Here is a 17,794-nt window from a genome sequence, read left to right on the forward strand (position 1 = left end):
ATATAAACTGGTGAAAAAAATGACAGAACATGAAGGCACGCCATGTTAGATATGCTGAAGTGTGTACCCCATCGTTTGTGAAAGCAATTTGAACAGTTAAACTGCTATAATGCCCCAAAATTGGACACGTGTTGGGACAAATTATGATTTCATTTGAATAAATTTTCTTAAGCTGCACTAATTATTATTGCCAAAACTGTGAAAATGTGTTTTTTCTGTGCAGTTTTTCTTTTATGTAATAAATGAGTTTATATGTGTATATATCACATCAAATTAAAGCCATTTTTTGTCTTTTAAAAACAGTATATACTATGTACTATGTGTTGGTGCAGTAAATTAAATAGTATTGGCAAAGATGACAAAGTTGCTTGTATCCTCAAGTATAAAACAAGCAAACCAAATCTGTGTCCTTACGGGATAATATCATGGATTTTCATGAACGTGATTGAAAGTCATGTAAGGTGTTACTCATCAGTTTAAATTTTTTATTTTGGCTGTATAGCTCACTAACCCTGGCAGAGTAAGGACATGCCATGCAAATTAATTTAACCCCTTCAGTGCCAACGCCCCTAAATAGCAATATCTTGCCTAAGCTCTTTTTGCTGTACTATTCGGCATTGAACACAAACATTAATTATTATTATTGCCATTTATATAGCAACAACAGGTTCCGTAGCGCTTTACAATATTATGATAGGGTGATTTAACTATAAATTGGACAATTATAAGAAAACTTACAGGAATGATAGGTTGAAGAGGACCCTGCTCAAACGAGCTTACAGTCTATAGAAGGTTGGGTATAAAACACATTAGGACAGGAAATAGCAATCAAATAAGGTGGGAGTGAAGCAGGGCTGGAGGAGAGAGTAGAGTGCTGCCCTTTAAGAGAGAGCAAGAGACATGTATGTAAGGTAGAGGTTACTCTGGGAGGCCATAAGCTTTCCTAAAGAGATGGGCTTTAAGGCACTTCTTAAACGATTGAAGACTAGGGGAGAGTCTGATGGCGGTAGGCAGGCAATTCTATAGGAAGGGAGCCGCCCGCAAGAAGTCCTGCAAGCATGAGTTGGCCGTACGGTGCGAGCAGCAGACAGGAGAAGGTCACGGGCAGAACGGAGAGACCGAGAAGCGGCATACCTATGGATCTGTGAAGAGATATAAGAGGGGCTAGAATTGTTCAGTGCTTTATAGGTATGGGTTAGCACTTTGAATTGACTCCTATAGGATACAGGAAGCCAATGTAAGGACTGACAGAGGGGTGAGGTGTGAGAGGACCGAGTAGAGAGGAAAATCAGTCTAGCTGCAGCACTCATTACAGACTGTAGCAGTGCAATATGGCTTTTGGGAACACTAATTAGGAGAGGTTTACAATAATCCATGCGGGAAATTACTAGAGCATGGACAAGCTCCTTGGTAGCATCTTGTGTAAGAAAGGGGCGGGTGCGGGCTATGTTTTTAAGATGGAACCTACAGGATTTGGCAACATACTGGATGTGAGACTCAAAGGTGAGGCCAGACTCAAGTATGATGCCAAGACAGTGCGCTTGCAAAGATGGACTTATGTGGATACCACTGACTTGAAGGGAGAGTGACAGAGTAGGATCTGTATTAGAATGAGGAAAGACAAGGTGCTCCGTTTTGGAGAGATTGAGTTTCAGAAAGCGGGAGGACATCCAGTCAGATGTGGAAGAAAGGCAAGCAGTGACACGTTGTAGGACGGCAGGGGAGAGGTCCGGGGAGGAGAGGTATATCTGAGTGTTATCAGCGTACTGGTGGTAGTGGAATCCAAAAGAGGCAATAAGTTTGCCAAGAGAGGCAGTATAAAGAGAAAATAGAAGGGGACCAAGGACGGAGCCTTGCGGGACTCCAACCGAGATATCATTAGAAAAAGAGACTGAATGAGCATTGGGAGAGATAAGAGGAAAACAACGAGAGGACAGAGTTACAGAGACCGAGTGATTGAAGAAGTTGAAGAAGGAGAGCATGATCAACGGTGTCAAAGGCAGCAGAGAGGTCAAGAAGAATTAGTATGGAGTAGTGGCGTTTGGATTTAGCTGCAATTAAGTTGTTAGTAACTTTGATAAGAGCAGTCTCAGTAGAGTGGAGAGGGCGGAAGCCAGATTGAAGAGGGTCAAGGAGAGAGCATTATTGCTGCTGTATGCAGTAAGAGGTCACCACATGAATCCCACTGAAATGTAATCTGGCTACTATAAAACTCCAAATATAGTATGGAAGTTAAATGGACTTCCATGCTGATCACTGCCCTCTGCTGGAGGACCTTGATATTTCCCTTGCTACTTTTTTTCTATAGGTCACACGTTTAAATCTGGAATTATCACTCACTATAGTCAGAATTATCTGCAAATCAAAGTGAATTTCTAATTTACACCTCAAGTAGCTGAACAGAAAGCATAACTGGCTTGGAGAATGTTTTCATTTTGGCTATTTGAGCCTTACATTTCAAATTTACTTTGAATTCACTTAGACTTTTTGACAATTCTCATTTAAGTGAATGAAATGTCTTTTTGTGACTTATTGACTTAATGACTTATTCTGAGCTTTGGTTATAATATCGGAAGGAATATTTTATAGTTATATGTAATTTAGCCTTTTTATCTGTGTTCTTACATTGATTATTTGCCAGCGTTAGGGTCTCTGACCCATATTACTTGCACTTTATTGTATGTTTTGTTCTGTTTTGTACTTCATATATGTATTCTTTTATTCCTTAGCTGAAGTTCAAAGTGAAATTGAACGTATCTTTGAACTGGCCCGGACCTTGCAGCTTGTCGTGTTAGATGCTGATACCATAAACCATCCAACTCAACTTGGCAAAACCTCCCTTGCTCCTATCATAGTCTATGTAAAGATTTCATCCCCAAAGGTAAATAAAAGTACTTTTAAAATTACATTTCAATATAGTGTTCTGCCGTAAAATGATCAGGGATTTCAAGCAATTTACTTGCCCTTTTTTCCCCAAGAGTCTCATTGAATGAGCACTGATCTTGCAGTAATTAAAACCTGCCTCTTCTGAGAATATATCTTTCATTTATCTAATTAAGAGCAATAGCTACATTTTCCCTTGTTTTATTATAATGTGAGATTTGGATTAAAAATGTAATAATGTTGTTAGATCAGAAACCCGATTGAATTTGAGATCTTCTAATCTTAACATACTGTCAGTTATTCAATACAGTGAGATTTGCAATGAATTCAAAGTGAATTTGAAATTTAAAGGGACACTATAGTCACCAGAACAACTACAGCTCATTGGATTTGTTCTGGTGAGTAGAATCATTACCTTCAGGCTTTTTGCAGTAAACACTATCTTTTTTTAGAGAAAATGTTTACATTACAGCTTGGCAATACCTCCACTGGCCACTCCTCAGATGGCTGCTAGAGGTGCTTCCTGGGGCAGCACTGCACACTGTGTATCACTGCTGTTCAGCGTCTCCACGCTAGGCATAGAGACGCTGAACTTTCCTCATAGAGATGCACTGATTCTATGAGAAAATGCTAATTTGCATGGCCCCGTCCCCACCCCACCTCCTTGTGATCTCAGCCAATCCAATGATGTCAGCCAAAGAGGCGGAGGCACCGGCGCTGGAAAAAAGCAAGTTTCAACCTTTTCTAAGGGTTGCATGGTTGTGTTCCTGTACCTATAGTGTTCATTTAAGGTCAAAATAGCTGAACCGGAAAAATTCTCCCAGTCAAAGCTCTCAGTCCAACTGCTTTGGCCTTCAATTAGAAGATCACTTTACATAGCCCTCTGTATGATTATTTGTGACACTTTGTGAGTCACAATTCCTGAGTTATCCCGACAAGGATTAGCTGTGAATGAAGACAGAACTTGCTTCACACATTTTTAATATTTTTCTCTTGTCTGCTGCCTTTGTAAGCTTTCCCCTTCTAACCCGCCCAGGCTTTCTGTGGCTGTCCAATCACAGACTTTCCAATACAGCTCAATGTAAGTCAGGTGCTCTAGGCAATTGCTGCCTCTTGAGGTCAGCTGTATTGAGCTAAAGAAAGCAGGAAGTAACATTACCTGTTGTCTGTTTGAAAGCCAGAAGGTGTAACCAGGTTCATTTATAAAAGTGTCAATTTCTGTTGAAATGTGCACTTTTTGCAAGATAAAAAAAAGGACTCACTCTTCACACATAAAGCTTTTCAGCAAATTAAAGTTGTTTAGGGGTCTAGAGTGTTCCTTTAACCCCTTAAGGATCAAACTTCTGGAATAAAAGGGAATCATGACATGTCACACATGTCATGTTTCCTTAAGGGGTTAAAAGCAGCTTGTGGATCATTGGAGAAGATTATCCAAAAATACAAAATCAATGACAATATGTTTTCCTAATGAGAAAATTGATTGTTGAATTGAATTCACAAAAGGATTAATAATATAGCTTTATATTCTAGAAAGGTCACAAAACAGTATTATGACACAAACATATTTTTTCTTAAAATGTAATCATACACAAATGATTAAAGTTATACCAATTGTCTGCGGTCTCACCTTTCGAGCGTCTGTGTATCCAGTCCAGATACTGAGTCTTAAAAGTGCCAAAAGATTGACACATTTCTCAGTAGATGGCAATAAACCAGAAAACAAGTACATAAAACATAAATAAAGTCCCATACACTGTGTTTCCATGTACATACCTCCTCAGAGGCTTGATGAATAAATCCAGGGGTACTGGATTCATCTTACTCATTGGAAAGCCTCTTAAAGGAGTTTAAGGAGCCCTTTTATGGTGGAGAATTTTCTAGTGACAATGGTAGATGTCTTAACGTTTTATTTCCCTGTTTTGGCTGTGTAACATTATTATAAACGTGGATGTAAACATGAAAGATGCCTCAGGCCTTAATCTGTGCTTATAGTTTTTACATTGAAAAGAATTAGAAAGTAGAGATGTCCCGAACAGTTCGCTGGCGAATAGTTCCTGGCGAACATAGCTTGTTCGCGTTCACCACGGATGGCGAACATATGCGATGTTCGGTCCGCCCCCTATTCGTCATCATTGAGTAAACTTTGACCCTGTACCTCACAGGTCAGCAGACACATTCCAGCCAATCAGCAGCAGACCCTCCCTCCCAGACCCTCCCACCTCCTGGACAGCATCCATTTTAGATTCATTCGGAAGCTGCATTCTTTTTTTTTTTGCACTGAGGGTATGAGTATATAGCAGTACATTGTTGTGAAAGATGGCTGTCATGTTTAGGGTGTATCTTGCACTTTATCAACTGTCTATTTATATCAGCAGCTCCACCACTAGTTATAAATCAAGTGTGAGTTGCCCCATGAGATGAGACTAGTGAATAACATAATACATGAACGGTTAAGGTAAAGGCATGTAAGGAACTACGACAATAAACTCTTTAGGAGGTGAAATAATGACATGTTTAAACGCTTGCTACTTTACGATTAGTTAATGTGCAGAGAGCAGTTCATGTGATCAAAGGCATGGTGTGGAGGATCGGCTATAGTGGGACATGCTTGGCAGGCTGCTGTTTACTGCTTGTGCTCATCCGATCCATTCTGGGCACCAGGTGCAGACCCTGGGAGTCCCTGATACCTGGAACAACAAAGGCAAGTCTCTGTGCGTCCATTAGCCAGGTGCAGACCCTGGGAGTCCCTGATACCTGGAACAACAAAGGCTGTGCTCTGTGCGTCCATTAGCTCCAGACAGCCTCTCGGGGTGGACCGGGATAACCCCCACCGGTCCGAGGGGGGGGGGGTAACGGAGCTCCTGCCGGGAAGTAGCTGCTCCTGGGCATCCCAGGATCGGGAGATCGCCGCCTCTCCCGCCCGGTGAGCACCAGGCCACACTTGCCACGCGGAGGTAAGTAAGACTCTGTCGAGTTGCTGACCGCTATTAAGCATGTCGGGTCGGTCAGGTAGGAGCAACATTGCTGGGTCATCCCCTTCTGGGGTGAAATTCGCTTGTTGATAGCTGCTTAAAGTGAGATATTTAGGGAGCTCACACGAAGTGCGTCTTTCCTCCATGACAGCTAGGCCCCGCCCCCGGAAGCTGCATTCTTAGTGAGAGGAGGGACAGTGTAGCTGCTGCTGATTTAATAGGGAATTCGATAGCTAGGCTAGTGTATTCAGTGTCCACTACAGTCCTGAAGGACTCATCTGATCTCTGCTGTAAGGACAGCACCCCAAAAAGCCCTTTTTAGGGCTAAAACATCAGTCTGCTTTTTTTTTCTGTGTAATCTAATTGCTGTTGCCTGCCTGCCAGCGTGTGTGTCAGGCTCACAGCGTATACTGTGCCCACTTGCCCAGTGCCACCACTCATATCTGGTGTCACAATAGCTTGAAAAAAAACTTTTTTGACTGTAATATAAAAGCAGTCAGTTTCCTTCACACGTGTGCGTTTCAGGGCCTGCCAGGGCACAGTGTCACACCAGTGCAACTCATATTTGGTGTAACAGTAGTGTACATTTAAAAAAAATGTTTTGACTGTAATAGATTGAATAGCAGTTAGTTGTCTGCAAGCGTGTGTGTCAGGCCTACAGCGTCTACTCTGCCAACTTCTGCCAGTGCACAGTGCCACTCATATCTGTTGTCACAGTAGCTTGCACGCATAGTACCACTAATCAAAAAAAAAATGACAGCCAGAGGCAGGCCACCCCGCAGGGGCCGTCGTGGTCGTGGTGCTGTGATTCCCTTTGGCCCTAGAATAATGCCCAGTGTTCAGAGGCCACATACCCTGAACTCGAAAAGTTCTGAGGACATAGTTGACTGGCTAACACAGGACACCCAATCTTCTACAGCTTCCGCTCGGAACCTTGACGCACCATCCTCCTCCAGCATATCTACGGGCACCTCTTAAGTTACCACTCGCCAGCCTGCCGCCACCACCAACACTAGCACCACAGCCGCTTCACTTGATCTGTCAGAGGACTTATTTACACATCAGTTGGAAGAAATTAGTGATGCGCAACCATTATTGCCAGAGGATGTAGATAACAGGGATATGTCTCAGTCAGGCAGCATTACACACATGGACGTACGGTGTGATGATGATGATGTTGTACCCGCTGCTGCTTCCTTTGCTGAGTTGTCAGATACAAGTGAAGCGGTTGATGATGATGATGCGTCCGTGGATGTCACGTGGGTGCCGCTAGAAGAGAAGAAGAACAGGGGGAAAGTTCAGATGGGGAGACAGAGAGGAGGAGCAGACGAGTTGGAAGCAGGGGGAGGTCGTCGCAAGGAGCTAGTGGCACAGCCAGACAGCATGCATCGGCACCCGGGGTCAGCCAGACAGCACGCCAATCAACGCATGCTGTTGCCACCACCAGAATGCCGTCATTGCAGAGCTCAGCAGTGTGGCATTTTTTTGGTGTGTCTGCCTCTGACAACAGTTTGCAGTGTTTGCGGTGCGTTAAACGGGGAGTTTGGTCTGTCACTGTGAAGCAGGCGTAACCCTTACACTACCTGATCGATACAACATCATACCTGATGTTTTAAAGCACGTTATTCCAAACAATTTAGGAATGTTAGGTGATTTATGCCCTTTATGGATTAAAACCAGACTCTGCATCAACTATGTAATTTTCCATGGGAGTTTTGCCATGGATCCCCCTCCGGCATGCCACAGTCCAGGTGTTAGTCCCCTTGAAACAACTTTTCCATCACTATTGTGGCCAGAAAGAGTCCCTGTGGGTTTTAAAATTCGCCTGCACATTGAAGTCTATGGCGGCTCGCCCAGTTCGCCCGTTCGCGAACATTTGCGGAAATTCGCGTTCGCCGTTCGCAAAGGGAAAATTTTATGTTCGCGACATCTCTATTAGAAAGTACCTCATGAAGCATATTTAAAGTATGGGTCATATCATCCAGTATGTAGGATCCTGGTACAGTTTGTGTTGAAAGTAGTTTCATAATCCCTGCAACTTTAATTCATGTCTGAGACTAGCTCCGTGATATATGGCTGTAAGAACAAGGTTCGCTACATACACAAAATAAAATAGAACAGAGGTACGTACTCTCGCTGGCAGAAAGTGATTCCATGTATCTGAACGCCAGGTAGCCAAATCCATCGGTATGGAATAAGAGAACATGATATTTTTTATTTTAAAAAAATAACTTACTCATGCAATGCAAGAACATAACACACGCCAAGGGAACAAAACAATTAGCTGTAGAGATATAATAATGTCAAAGGAAGATGTTCCTGCCAAAAAGAGTCATTGGCACCAATTAAGGAGGATGAAAAGAAAAAAAATATTCAAGGACTAATGGGAAAAACTATGCAAAAAAAGCAAGTTTTCATACCCACAGCAACAAAAGAGTTCTAGTTATACTGCAGAGTTTTGCATTGACCTTGATTTTTGTACTATATTTTATAGGTTGTTGACTTTTTCAAAATGTTTGGAGGGTTTGATTATGATACATTATGATACATTTTAGAATTTTGGAACATAAATGTTAAAGGGACACTCCAAGTACTTCAACAACTTACTATAATTGCCCAAAATATTGTTCTAAGTTATGGGTTCGAATAGGTGGCACTGAATAAGTTCATATGCATATACGTAGCTTACTAGGACATTGTGAGTGGATTCCCATCTGATCAAGATTTTTAGAGAAACTACATTTTCAGTACATAAGAAAGAAACTGCTACCACCAGCTCCCCAATCCTATCAAAACTTGGATTGTGTGATAAAATGCTGAGTACAGATCTATAAGGTTTGGCAAATATGAAATATGAAGAGAGAGGGGGATGGTTGGTAGTAATGCTGGTTCAGTGTGTCTGTGATGCTAATTGCTCCTAAAAGACACACCAGCAAGTAGGGAAGCCAATCAGGATTGGCCCATGGTATAATTGTAATGACATCCAAGATTGGTCCCTTTTTGACAGTGTCATGAAAGGGAAGGGGCATAGTCATTATCACATAAAGCCAGGGTGAAAAGCGTTTTCACAACTATGGTGTCAGGAATACAAATTAAAGGAACATTCTGGTCACCATAACAACTTCATCTAAATGAAAATGCTATGATGCCAGGAAGCCCCTGAAGCCCCCGCTCTCAAATGGTTTAACCCAAAGGCTTCCTCCAGCTCCAGATCTCCAGGTCGCTCAGTGTTATTCGGCTTCTGAAACAGAGTGTCAGGAAGTGCAGATAGACATCAGCAATGGGTGCTGCAGATTGACTAGAGTGGTCAGCAGACGCTCTTAGCCAATCGCTAGTTCCCGGTTCATAAATACGTTTTACTTTTTTATGAATGTGGAGCTACTGATTGGCTTAGAGTGCCAGCTGACCGCTCTAGCCAATCAGCGACAGGCCTACCCAACGGCAGAGTGCTTGCAGAACCTCCTTGCAGAGTGCTTGCAGAACCCTCTTTGCAGAACCTTTCTGCTCCTTCTCCTACTTTACCTTTGTGCTCCTTCTGATTCTTTCTGCTCCTTTACTTTTGTGCTCCTTCTGTCCCTTTCTGCTCTTTGCAGACCCTTCCTTCTCCTTGCAGACCCTCCCTGCTCCTTGCTGACCCTTCCTGTTCCTTGCTGACCCTTCTCCTACTTTACATTTGTGCTCCTTCTGCCTCTTCCAGCTCATTGCCGATCCTTTCTGCTCCTTGATGTCCCTTCCTGCTCATTTTTGTTCCTTCTCCTACTTTACCTTTTTGCTCCTTCTGTCCCTTCCTGCTCCTTGCTGCCCTTTCCAGCTCCTTGCTGACCCTTTCTGCTCCTTCCACTTTACCTTTGTGTTGCTTTAACTTCCAGCTCCTTGCTGACCCTTCCTGCTCCCTGCTGACCCTTCCTGCTCCTTGCAGCCTCTTTCTGCTCATTTCTGTTCCTTTGTGCTCCTTCTCCTACTTTACCTTTGTGCTCCTTGCTGCTCCTTTCTGCTCCTTGGTGACCCTTCCTGTAGGCTGTCTCCCTCATCCCTCACTTACCATATCTAGGCAGTCTCTCCCTCATCCCTCACTTCCCTGATCTATAGGCTCTCTCTCCCCCTCCCTCACTTCCCTGATCTATACTCTCTCTCCCCCCCTTCCCTTGCCTCACTAACCTGATCTGTAGGCTGCCCCCCATGCCTCACTAACCTAATCTGTAGGCTGCCCCCATGCCTCATTTCCCTAATGTATAGGCTGCCCCCCATCCCTCACTTACCTGATCTGTAGGCTGTCTCTGGCTGCATGTGCTGTTCCTCTGCGGATTCAGTCAGTAGAGAGAAGCAGGAATAAGATGTAGCTTCCTATCCCTGTCTCTCTCATACACAGTGCCTACTGGCCGGCGCCGGTATTGCACTGTATTTTCAATCTCAAACGAAAAATAGCAGAACAAGCTGAAAAATCCAGGGGGGGGGAGCAAGTGCCTCCCCTTGCCCCCCCCCCCCCCTGCGGACGCCCATGGATTGGCCTTTTGCTGAGCGCGGCTAAATTGCCTGCATATGGGTTTAAATGCCCTGAAATGAATGGTCAAGCATACACTCACACTTCACTCACACTCAATTCTCCCACTGGATGAAATAGTCGGACTTTTGGTTGATCAGGAGGAATGAGGGACATTCATGTGACTTGGAAGATCTACTCAATATAAATCAAAATTGCAAGTTGTTTTTTTTAAATAAATTGTAAACTTTTTTCCCCTTTCTTTTGGATCAGCAAAAGTATGGAAACGTCATTGAACATTTTGAGTCTAATTTTCTACTATCTTTTCTAGGTTTTACAACGATTAATAAAATCCAGAGGAAAATCTCAAGCAAAACATCTTAATGTCCAAATGGTAGCAGCTGATAAACTAGCTCAATGTCCTCCAGTAAGTTGTTTTTATATGTATTCTAAAGGCTGCAATTAGTTTATAGAGTCTAAACAATACGGTGCTGTTCTGTTCCGTATTACACAGAGAATAAGCTGTTCAAAGAGCATTGTTGTTATTTTGTGATAAGTATGACATGGTGTAAAATGCACCAAAATGAGAATGATCACTGTATCTGCATTTAGCATGTTCTGCATCCATATTATAAATGACCATATTGGGTTTAATTTATTAACCCCTTACTAATAAATGATAACCCAGGCAATCAGTTTCAGCCGACGAGCATTCACAATGTTGGTGATTTGCGTTTGGTTTACACTAAAAACTATTAGAACCATTAAAATTAAATAAACCACAGCAATCTGCAGTGGAAGCTTGTCCATAGTGGCACGTGGGGCAGTGTCCCAACAGTTTTTGTGTGTGTGGTGGGGGGGATTATTTGTCTACATTTTACCACCTACCTGTTTTACGACGGCTTGCACTTACAACCAGCTCTCTCGTGGGGTGGTAAGTTCGAGCCGTCATGGGAATTAGAGGGATTTCCTGCTCTGCTGCGTTCTTCTATGTTTGGGGATATTTCCCTGAACATAGAAGAATGCAACAGAGCAGGGAATCCCTCTAATCTATTTTCCCCGAGCATAGATTAGAGGGATTCCCTGCTCTTGTGCATTGTCTCCAACGCCCTAGTCCCTCATGGGTGGGGGCCGGGGGGACCCTATGTCCTTGTTTATTTGAACAGGGACATATCGTGGGGCATGGGTGGGGGCTCTTGGGGCACACTATCTCCCCCCGCGCTAGTTAATAGATGCCCCACCATGGGACCATTTATTCTGGGGGGGGGGGGGGGTATTTTTATTTATTTTTTACAACAGTGATAAGCCACAGGCACTAATACTGCAGTAATCTTTACTTAGTATTAGTGAAGTTGGCTGAAAGACCAATTTAGGTCTTTCAGCCTTTTGGTAGATAGCTCCCTGATACCGTGGGAATTAGGGAGCTATCTACTAAGCGGCTGCAGCCTCAGCACAGATCGGAATTTCATTCATTTGAATGAAATTTTTAACCGACCTAAAAGTACCGAATGCCGTCTTAACATGAATGAATAAACTGTTCTCATTCTGTTAGGACAAAATTCGGTACTTTCGCCGGCGTTCAGTCTAAACGACAGGACATACGGGAATACTGAAAGGAGGTCTGCGAGATCACGGAGGAAAGCTGAGAATTGTGGGAAATTGCTCTGACCACAGGAAATGGAGCACACTTTGCTCCTCTGCTGGTCATGCGTTGGAAAAATACATACGACAAAGTAGTCCCTACTTTGTCTTATGTTTTAAAGAAAACTAGATCAGATAGGAAGAAACAGAGAACAGATCCTGAGAGAGGGAGAGAAGAGGTAAGTTCGTCATGACAGTGCCGCTTTAAACCCTGTGCACACTGTTTGCTGAGAGCTAGTAAAGTAGCTGACATGTTTCATAACAGCAGCAATATTTAATAGATATCTAAAGTTATCATAGCAGGAGTACTACTGAAGATGATATTAAGTAAGGAAGAGCTAAGAGAAGGTTAGGAAGATAGACAGAGAGAGAGAGAGAGAAAGAGAGAGAGAGAGAGAGAGAGATATAGAGAGAGATGGAGCTTTATACAGAGACATGTGCTGTGTGGGGATCTATGTATTGCAGCTCTGTGCCACCCATCACAGTTATTCTGACTATGTGGGAGAGTTATGAGTATATCCTTATTGTGCCCAGGCCTGTGTGCTTTTTCTCTATATTTTACTCAGCACTTCCTGTTGTATGGGTATCTTTGTATTGTGCCCGGCTCTGTGTATTTTTTCTCAGCTCTGTTTGTGTTATGGCTATCTCTGTATTGTACTCAGCTCTACATATTTTATGGACATATTTATGTTATGTATCAGTATCTCTGTACTGTATAGGGAGGAGTAAAATTCTGGGGTAAAAGCAGGAGCGCCAGCAGGGGCCTGGGCTGCTGGTGAAGTCCCGGGCCCCACATTGCCTATGTACACATATATATAGCGAATACCGCTATATATATACATGTACCTGTGGGCCCCCGGCTACCTGTTCGTTGCAGAAGGGGCCCAGCACACTCTGACTCCACTTCCCAGCAACTCCCCTGTCTCTAACGCTTGCGAGCACCGTGGCCATCAGAGCGTTGCCACGGGTTACCATGGCAATCTCCGCGCGGCACACAGGCAGGGGAGCTGCTGGGAAGTGGAGTCAGGGTGTGCTGCTGGGCCCCCTCTTCAGAGTCCAGTGGCTGGCTCCAAGCCACCAAGCCACCAGGGAATGTGATCTCCCCCTCCATGGCCAGGTAAGAAGCAGGGAGGGGTGAGTAAAATAAAATGTAAAAAAAATGTTTAAAAGAAATGTTAAAAAATAAAAATGCCCCCCCCCCCCCCCGACTATTTTACACACAGATTGCATGCCTACACAATCACACACTGCATTAATTATATACACACCACATCCACTACACAAACACACACTGCATTCATTATATACACACCATATCCACTACACAAACACACACTGCATTCATTAAATACACACCATATCCACTACACAAACACACACTGCATTCATTATATACACACCACATCCACTACACAAACACACACTGCATTCATTATATACACACCACATCCACTACACAAACCCACACTGCATTACCACACTATACAAACACTACATTAATTATACATTCATTATATGCACACACTACATCCACTGCACAAACACACACTCTGCATTCACTATACACACACTACATCCACTACACAAACACACCCTCTGCATTCACTATACACACACACTACATCCACTACACAAACACACCCTCTGTATTCACTATACACACACTACATCCACTACACACACACTCTGCATTCATTATACACACACTACGTCCACTACACAAACACACACTCTGCATTCTCTACACAAGCACAAACTGCATTCACTATACACACATACATTGAAACACAAACACACACTGCATTCACTACACAAACATACACCGCATTCACTATACACACACTACATCCACTACACAAACACACACTCTGCATTTACTATATACACCGCATCTAATACACAAAAACACTACATCTACTGCACAAACACACACTCTGCATTCCTTATACACACCGTACATCCACCACACAAACACACACTCTGCATCTAATATACACCTCATATATTACACAAACACACACTCTGCATCTAATATACACCTCATATATTACACAAACGTACAATGTGCATCCACTTTACACACTGCATCCATTACGCACGCACTCTGCCTCCACTACACACATTCTACATCCACTATACACTCACACCACAATTAGTACACACAATGCATCCATGTGGGAGGACTCGGGGGCAAGCCCCAGACCTTGAGCTGTGTCAGGGGCCCCGAAATTTCTGATGGCAGCCCTGGGTAAAAGTTTTAGACCATAATTTGCGATTTCCTGTCGGTTTTCCCCAACTTGTTACTTTCAAAATATAAGATATGTGTCTACCTTGTTAAAGTCAAAAGTATAGCAGTTCTGGAGCAAAGTGATAAATTACTTTTAGAATCACTTTGGAATGCAATAGAATGTTGGAAGCTGTATAAAGTCATTATTGTTCATTATAGGAAATGTTTGATGTTATCCTGGATGAAAACCAGCTTGAAGATGCATGTGAACATCTAGCTGACTACTTAGAAGCCTACTGGAAGGCCACTCATCCTCCAAGCAGCAACCCCCCTAATGTGCTTCTTTCTCGAACACTTACAACAGCAACTCTTCCCATCACACCTTCTTCTGCCTCTAATACGCAGGTGGGTTTTTTCACTCTGCAGGAAATGTGTTATCAATTATACAATAAGAACCTTACACCTAGGAACTTTACTTGATTAAATCATTCCAATATGTTGGGATGAGTGCATGCCTCTGGATCCAGTGGGTAAAATTTGTTTGGAGTGGGAAACACAAAACGGGAGAATGTTCGTAAGTGATTTTTTTTAGTTACCAATAACGAATTGTTCCAGAATACACAAATGCTGTCACATAAAAGAGATTGATTAAATACTTTTCCATGCTTAATGATTTCGTATATATTTTAAATTTTCTAATTTTTTTTTTTTTAAGTAAAGATTGAGACGTAAGTAATCATAGGTTTCATAATCGGTCCTGTAGTTAGGTAATACTCATATTTTTTCATCTTCAACAGAGTACCCAAGGAGAGCAAAAGAATGAGCATCCAGATCTCGAACAAACAGCCTCAGTGGAGGAAGATGCTGGTGCTGCCGAACAACCCACAAGAAAATCCACACATCGATCTTCTTCCTCTTCGCAGCACCACAATCATCGAAGTGGATTAAACAGAGGTCTATCCAGGCAGGAGACATTTGATTCTGAAACTCAAGACCATAGAGATTCTGTTTACCTAGAGACAACAGAGGATTACCCTCCTGACCAAGGTGAACCTCAAGATTCTCATCGGGATCACAATCATAGGGACGAGTCACATACATCTAGTGACCACAGACATAAGGAATCTCGCCACCGCTCAAGTCATGAGCAGGACAGAGAACAGGACCACAACGAATGCAACAAACCGCGCAGTCGTCATAAATCAAGGGACCGACATTGCGATAAGGATGGGGAGGTTTCTAGGAAACGTAACGATACAGAATGGAACAGGGATGTTTATATCCGTCAGTAACACTTCCTTCTTTGATATCTTAATTTTTTTTTCTCATTCTTGTAAACCACCTTTTTAAACAGTTTGGTTCTGTGTTACAAAGGATATGGGATCATGCTGTTATCTGTTGGATTTTGCTGTTGTTTTTATAGCAATAGCACAAAATGGACTTTTTTCATAGGTGTTTTTAATTTCAAGTTGCCATGGGGCAGCTTTAATCTGTTACCAAACCATACGTTGACCTGTTCTGTGACCCTTTTGATGCTATTTGTTGCCATCAAGGTGTTGTTGCTGTTCTAAAGCAAAGTTCTAATGTTTTATAATCTCCGTTCTTTTGACGGAATAGATTCAAAAGCATAAAGATGGTAATTTCATGTTAATTTTTTTCGCCACTTTTGTTTTCATTTTTACATTGATCTGTTCCATCACTGAATTCCTCAAGACAATGAACCTGATGATATCAGACTTTTTGAAGAGACTACTAAAACATCACACTTTATTTTTGTATTCTGAGCTGTATACACTTGATTTGAATGTTCATTTTGGCCACTTGTTTTCTGTTTCCCTCCACCCTTGCTGTGTTGGTTTGAGGACAGCTAAATATTGCCTTACACTTGAGGGGTTATAGCGTTAAATTAATTTTCTATGTACTGGTCCTCTATGTTGTAAAGTCTGTTTATATGTTTCCTTTATACTGCATGGTTAGAATGTTTGACTATACAGCTGTACATTTTACAGAATAATTCATTACATTAGTCCTCGCAAACCATTGGTGACTGGAATTAACGTGGAGACGTAAAAAGTTAAGATTCTTCTAATTCAATTACAAATCATTATGACATAAAGAGAGGCATTAGTCATTTTGCTGCTAGATGGTTTTAATAACTCACTCTGGCAAAGAAGAGGTTAATTATCTATAAATGTAGTATTATGTCTAATTTATTTACCTTGCAGAACCACTGATCTCAGCGATTATGGTAGGCACGACGATGATCAAATTATTAAATTCTTCCTATTTTTTTTGTGAAGATTAATTATCAAATACAAGATGAACTTTCAGAGGGTTTATTAATGTGTTGCATCTGTTTCAAATGAGCTTGTAATATAATGTTCCCTTATCCCAGTTCAGTAAATAGTCCTGTATTTGGGGAATGTGACCGGTTCACTTCGACTCCTATGTGTATAGCAAGCCATGTGTGTTCCTTAATATTCTTCCATTAATAGATGTGGCACTAATAACCAACACAATCATTTTATGATTTCATGCCTGCTTAGATGATGCACAAACTGCAAATTATTGATTATTGTTAAAAAATTGTGTGGGTGTATATATATATATATATATATATATATATATATATATGTGTGTATATATATATACACATATATATGATATGTGTGATATCAAATGACAAATATTGGATTTAACTTTACTGTCACAACAGTGAGTATTATTATTGCCAAGTAGCGTTTTAATGAATACCCACTCAGTTCAAAGTCTTTAGCTCATGTTTTTTTGTTTTTTTTTCATACCTCCCACTTTGGTAAGATGTTTTTTCAAAAAAAAGAAAATTCAAATATAAGCTTTGTTGGATACTGTATATGCATATTTGTGCAAAATTATCTTTTATTTTCCAGAATCAGATTTGTAAGCATTTGTACATACTTCAAAACGGCCTTTGTAGATAATGGATTGTAGGTTCAGTAGACCTGTTGGACTGTTAAATGGATTTATTTATTTATTATGATATGTATACAAATGGTGGCTGTAATGTACATGTTAATATTAACATGTAGAAATCTACAACAAAGAACTATGTTCCAATATATTTCGTGTTTATCTTTTACTTGCCGGATGTGACAATTCTGTTCATATTTGGGTTTTCTTGTTGAATATGTTGGCATTAATACAATATTGTTTTTTAAAGGAACAATCTAACACACTATAACCACTACAGTGTAATATAGTGGTTATGGTGCCAGGAATGGTGTTGTAGTCAAACCATTTTAGAACAGTTTGATATTATTACTGAGGATTGCTAGGGTACCTCACCCTGCCTTCTCTATATCAAGAAGTTCTGAGCTAAGCTGATTCCTGAAGGGTTTAGCTCATTGGCTGTGAACAATCACTCTGAATAAGAAGTCAAACCATTCTAAAACACACTGCAGTGGTTACAGGGAGCTTGGATCGTTCCTTTAAAACCACTGGGTTTCCTAACTACATCAAACAACCTTTTGAAGTTATACAAAGACGCAAAAGACTAGCATGACATGCTGAAGCAGGAGCATGTGAACAAAGGTTGATGCAATAGGGTGTTGC

The 17,794-nt window shown here is 41.7% G+C and overlaps 1 protein-coding gene across 6 annotated transcripts in view; it reads left to right on the top strand.

The window, feature by feature from the left end:
• CACNB2 (calcium voltage-gated channel auxiliary subunit beta 2) overlaps positions 1 to 16,784 on the top strand; it is a 255,787-nt gene extending 239,003 nt beyond the window's left edge. For all 6 annotated transcript variants that reach the window (XM_063452511.1, XM_063452516.1, XM_063452512.1 and 3 more), the window contains 4 exons: positions 2,730 to 2,881; positions 10,667 to 10,762; positions 14,423 to 14,608; positions 15,001 to 16,784. In XM_063452511.1, the coding sequence (XP_063308581.1) occupies positions 2,730 to 2,881; positions 10,667 to 10,762; positions 14,423 to 14,608; positions 15,001 to 15,495 (929 nt within the window). In that variant the 3' untranslated portion in view covers positions 15,496 to 16,784. The remainder of the gene's footprint in view (positions 1 to 2,729; positions 2,882 to 10,666; positions 10,763 to 14,422; positions 14,609 to 15,000) is intronic.
• Positions 16,785 to 17,794: the final 1,010 nt, after the last annotated feature.

The sequence above is a fragment of the Pelobates fuscus genome, chromosome 4 (genome assembly GCF_036172605.1).
Source record: "Pelobates fuscus isolate aPelFus1 chromosome 4, aPelFus1.pri, whole genome shotgun sequence".
Lineage (NCBI taxonomy): Eukaryota > Metazoa > Chordata > Amphibia > Anura > Pelobatidae > Pelobates > Pelobates fuscus.